This window comes from Mus caroli, chromosome 7, assembly GCF_900094665.2.
Source record: "Mus caroli chromosome 7, CAROLI_EIJ_v1.1, whole genome shotgun sequence".
Lineage (NCBI taxonomy): Eukaryota > Metazoa > Chordata > Mammalia > Rodentia > Muridae > Mus > Mus caroli.
The window spans coordinates 110,280,987-110,284,940 of NC_034576.1; the positions used below are offsets into that span (position 1 = coordinate 110,280,987).

At 34.7% G+C, this 3,954-nt stretch overlaps 1 protein-coding gene across 1 annotated transcript; it reads right to left on the reverse strand.

Moving 5' to 3' along the window:
- Window positions 1-1,229: 1,229 nt before the first annotated feature.
- Window positions 1,230-2,252, reverse strand: LOC110298959 (olfactory receptor 480). The gene has a single exon (XM_021168503.1). The coding sequence runs from the start codon at window positions 2,226-2,228 to the stop codon at window positions 1,230-1,232; it is 999 nt and encodes a 332-aa protein (XP_021024162.1). The 5' UTR covers window positions 2,229-2,252.
- Window positions 2,253-3,954: the final 1,702 nt, after the last annotated feature.

A 3,954-nucleotide genomic window follows, 5' to 3' on the forward strand; every position in this document is an offset into this window, starting at 1 on the left:
TACTGCCACAGATGCTTGTTCTTCCTGCACTCAGGAAAATTGAAGGCTGCAAAAACACTACACATCTTTAATGTAGAATGCATTGATTGATCAAATATTTACATTGTCATTAAAAACAGTGTCATCAAATGTTATACTTTTGTTTAAATGAATTTACACAAAAGATAATTGACAGGTAATCACCAAGAGGGGTTTATTATAACACAAATAATTTTAAATTCTAAAAATAAGTGAGAGAAAAATGGATCAGAGAAAGAATTCCAAATATTACTGTTTTTTTCAATAAAATATGTATAAAAATGTGAGAATACAAGGATAGATAAGGCTTGGAGGTTAAGAGCATGAGTTGCTCTTCCAGAAGACCAGGGTTTGATTTCTAGTTCCTACATGGTAGGAGTTCCAGCTCCAGGGGATATGGCACACTCTTCTGACCTCCATGGGCACCAAGCAAGCACATGATATACAGGTATACATGTAGACAATATACTCATGCACATAAAATAGACAGATCTTAAAAAAGAAAACAAAAATGCTCAGGTCTAAAGTAAATAAAGAAATAAATTGTTTAAAAATACTATATTCAACATATTATTTTTTTAATAGTGAAATGGCCCAAGAGTATACTGAGTGCTTCATCTCCACAGGAGTAAGGCAATCCCGATTATCCTCAGTGGAGTATCCTTGTCAATAGATTCCTAGAAGATAACAGCCATTGTCTAAGATGTAATTTAGGTTATCTTCCAATTTGGCTGAGTTATAGTTCACTAGCAGAAGAACCATGAAAGAATCCTGTTGGGAACAGCATCCTTCCAACACCAGTCCCACTAGCTTCAATCAGTAAACTTCTGTAGAGCAGGAGGCTGTTTTTCAGACTGACATTATGGTGGATGCCAATGCTATCCTCATTCAAAGGGTTCCAGAAACTTCTATCCTTTTAATTTTAAAGGCTGCATTCAAAGAACCCAGGACTGAGATGAAAATATTTGTACTTACAGATGCAAAAAAAAAAAAAAATGGTGAAAATGGTGGCCAATAAAAGGATAAAGAAAAAAAAAAACAACAAAAAGTGTTGCTATCTTAGTGAATCCATTATTTTTTATATAGAAAAGGCTTGATAATGAGATGGAAAAATTAATAAGTTTACAATATTATAATATAATCTTAAATTTACTTAGTATACTGCCATTTACCTGTAAGAGCAGAATTTACTGTTTGTAAATTCAAATATTTCAGGACCACCAATGTGTTTTAGCAATCATTTTTTTCATGGCTTCTTTAACCTCTTTGTTTCTGAGACTGTAGATGAGGGGATTCAACATGGGGATCACCACTGTGTAAAACACAGACACCACTTTGTTCTGGTCTGTGGAGTAGCTGGACTGGGGCATCACATAAATGAATGTGATGGTCCCAAAGAACAGAGTGACTGCAGTGAGGTGGGAAGTGCAGGTGGAGAAGGCCTTCTGGCGACCTTCAGTGGAGCGCATCTTCAGGATTGACACAAGGATGTAGACATAAGACAGAGCAATGATAAACACAGTGACCACAATGATGGATCCTGAAGAAATTGCTGGAATGACTTCAAAAGAAAAGTCATGAGAACAAGAAAGCTTCAATAGTGGTGAATAGTCACAGAAAAAGTGATTAATTTTATTTGGCCCACAAAATGACAGATTTAAGGAGCAACCAGTAAATATCCAAGCATTCACCCATCCACCTAGGTAGGAAGTTCCAACTAGGAGGATGCAGACTGTGGAGGACATCTGTGTTGAGTAGAGCAAAGGTGAGCAGATGGCCACATAGCGGTCATAGGCCATGGAAGCTAGCAAGAAAGATTCAGATGTCCCAAATGCCACTACAGAACAGAGTTGAGCCACACAGCCAGCCACAGGTATAAATGTTCCCTTTCTGAGAAAGCCCCTCAGCATGATGGGTGTAACTGAACTGGAGTACCCAATGTCTAGAAAGGCCAAATGGCTAAGGAAAAGGTACATGGGGGTGTGAAGCTGAGGGCTGGTTCTGATTAGCACAATTATGTTCAAGTTACCCATTAAAGTAACAGAATAGACAATTAGAAACATAACAAATAAAATGACACTGACTGTAATATCCTCTGTTAACCCTAAAAGAATGAATTCTGTTACAACTGTGTAGTTTCCAGGCTCCATCTCTGTCAGGAAAGAAAAATAAGAAGGTATTAGAATGGAATCCAGGATTGTCACTTGCATATTGTTCTCATTATATAAATGACAAAATATAGGTAGTTACATGTGTACAGGAACATGCTGTTGTGTGGTACCTCATGAAAGAACTTCAGCTTATAAAATTCATTGATTCATGGTCATTTATGATTAGAAAAATTGTTTCTTTGATATAGTTCAATCATATATTCTTCATGTTGCTAGTTTATATTTCAGTGAGCAATAGAGACCTACTGAAATGGGGAAAATATCTTTTCTTTCTAAAGGTCAGTGACAAGGCAGGTGAACTCAGTTCTTTGGCTTTATGACTGACAACCTGTGGAGTTTTAAACAATTAGCATATAAAACAGAAAACCCATCATTACTTCATCATAAGGTGCTTCAGCATGTACCTCATAGAATTCTTATTTTGAATAGGATGAATATACAAAATAATACTATGTATTGAGCATAGGTAAACGTGGGACAAATTATCAATGCCTTAACACAACCTAATGCTTAATTTGTAATGCAAAAATGAGAAATAGTCATCATGTATCAGCAGGAAAAAAAACTGTTACCTGTCTGTATCTGTGCCTCAACAAGAAAGATAAATGGCATAGAATTGGCAATATAAAGCAAGGTTATGTTTATGAGAAACAGTGCCTTTTGGGATATAACCCCTTGAGTACTTGACTTGCTTGTTAAAATTCCAATGATAATCCATCTGGACTATGAAAATTACAGACGTTTGTATTTGAATAAATATGTATTATCTGCTAGTTACTTTTTGTCTGCATCAACTTTTTTTTGTTGAAAACCTTTCATGGATTCCTAAAATTTATTCCAACTCTCTTGGAAGTAGCAAAAGTAAACAAGGGTGCACTATGTATAATCAGTTTCAACTCAAAGTTGAAAGCTTTCAGGAAATGATTTTTTTTAATGCCTCTCTGGATGACACCATCTTTGTTTTTGTTTTTGTTTTTGTTTTTTTTAGTTAAATTTTCAGTTTTAAGTAGTTCCAGTCCTGATACTAAATTTGACAGATTTATGAAAAACTAAAAACATAGGTCACAATTCCTGCTAAATATAAATATAAAACTTTTCCATAAATTACCTAGCAAAGTGAATTTAACAACAGAAAACTCTAACTCTATGTATAACATATAAGAATGCTGTAGCATAAGCAAATTAATGTGATATAAAATAAATAATAAATATCACTGAATTATCTTTGTAAGCTTAAAGAGGCCTAGGATACAAGCACTTTTATAATTTAATTTCTCAAACAGCAAGGTCTGAATAAAATAACTTGTTTCACAATAATAAAATTTGCATATTACCACCTCATAACAAACATTATATCTAGTGGTCAAATTTTAGTGCCTTCACCCAGTAACACAGGGGGAAAAGTGGGTCATCTTCTGATACTTGAATTCATAGTAGTACTGAAAGTCCTAGTTTGGATAATCGGACAAAATATAGTAAAAGAAATATGTAAGAAAAGGAAGAGAGGTGGATTTTCTTTGAATATCTATGCCTTTCTTTTTTATAAAACTACAAAAATTTGATCAAGAAACTAAAATGTATAATAAAATCTGTATGCCTTGTAACAAAACAACCAAGTTGATTGTTTTTCTGTAGAGGGACTATGAATTATTTGAGAAGGAAACTCAGAAAAGAAACTTCTTCCTTCCTTCCTTCCTTCCTTCCTTCCTTCCTTCCTTCCTTCCTTCCTTCCTTCCTTCCTTCCTTCCCTCCTCCTCGTCCTCGT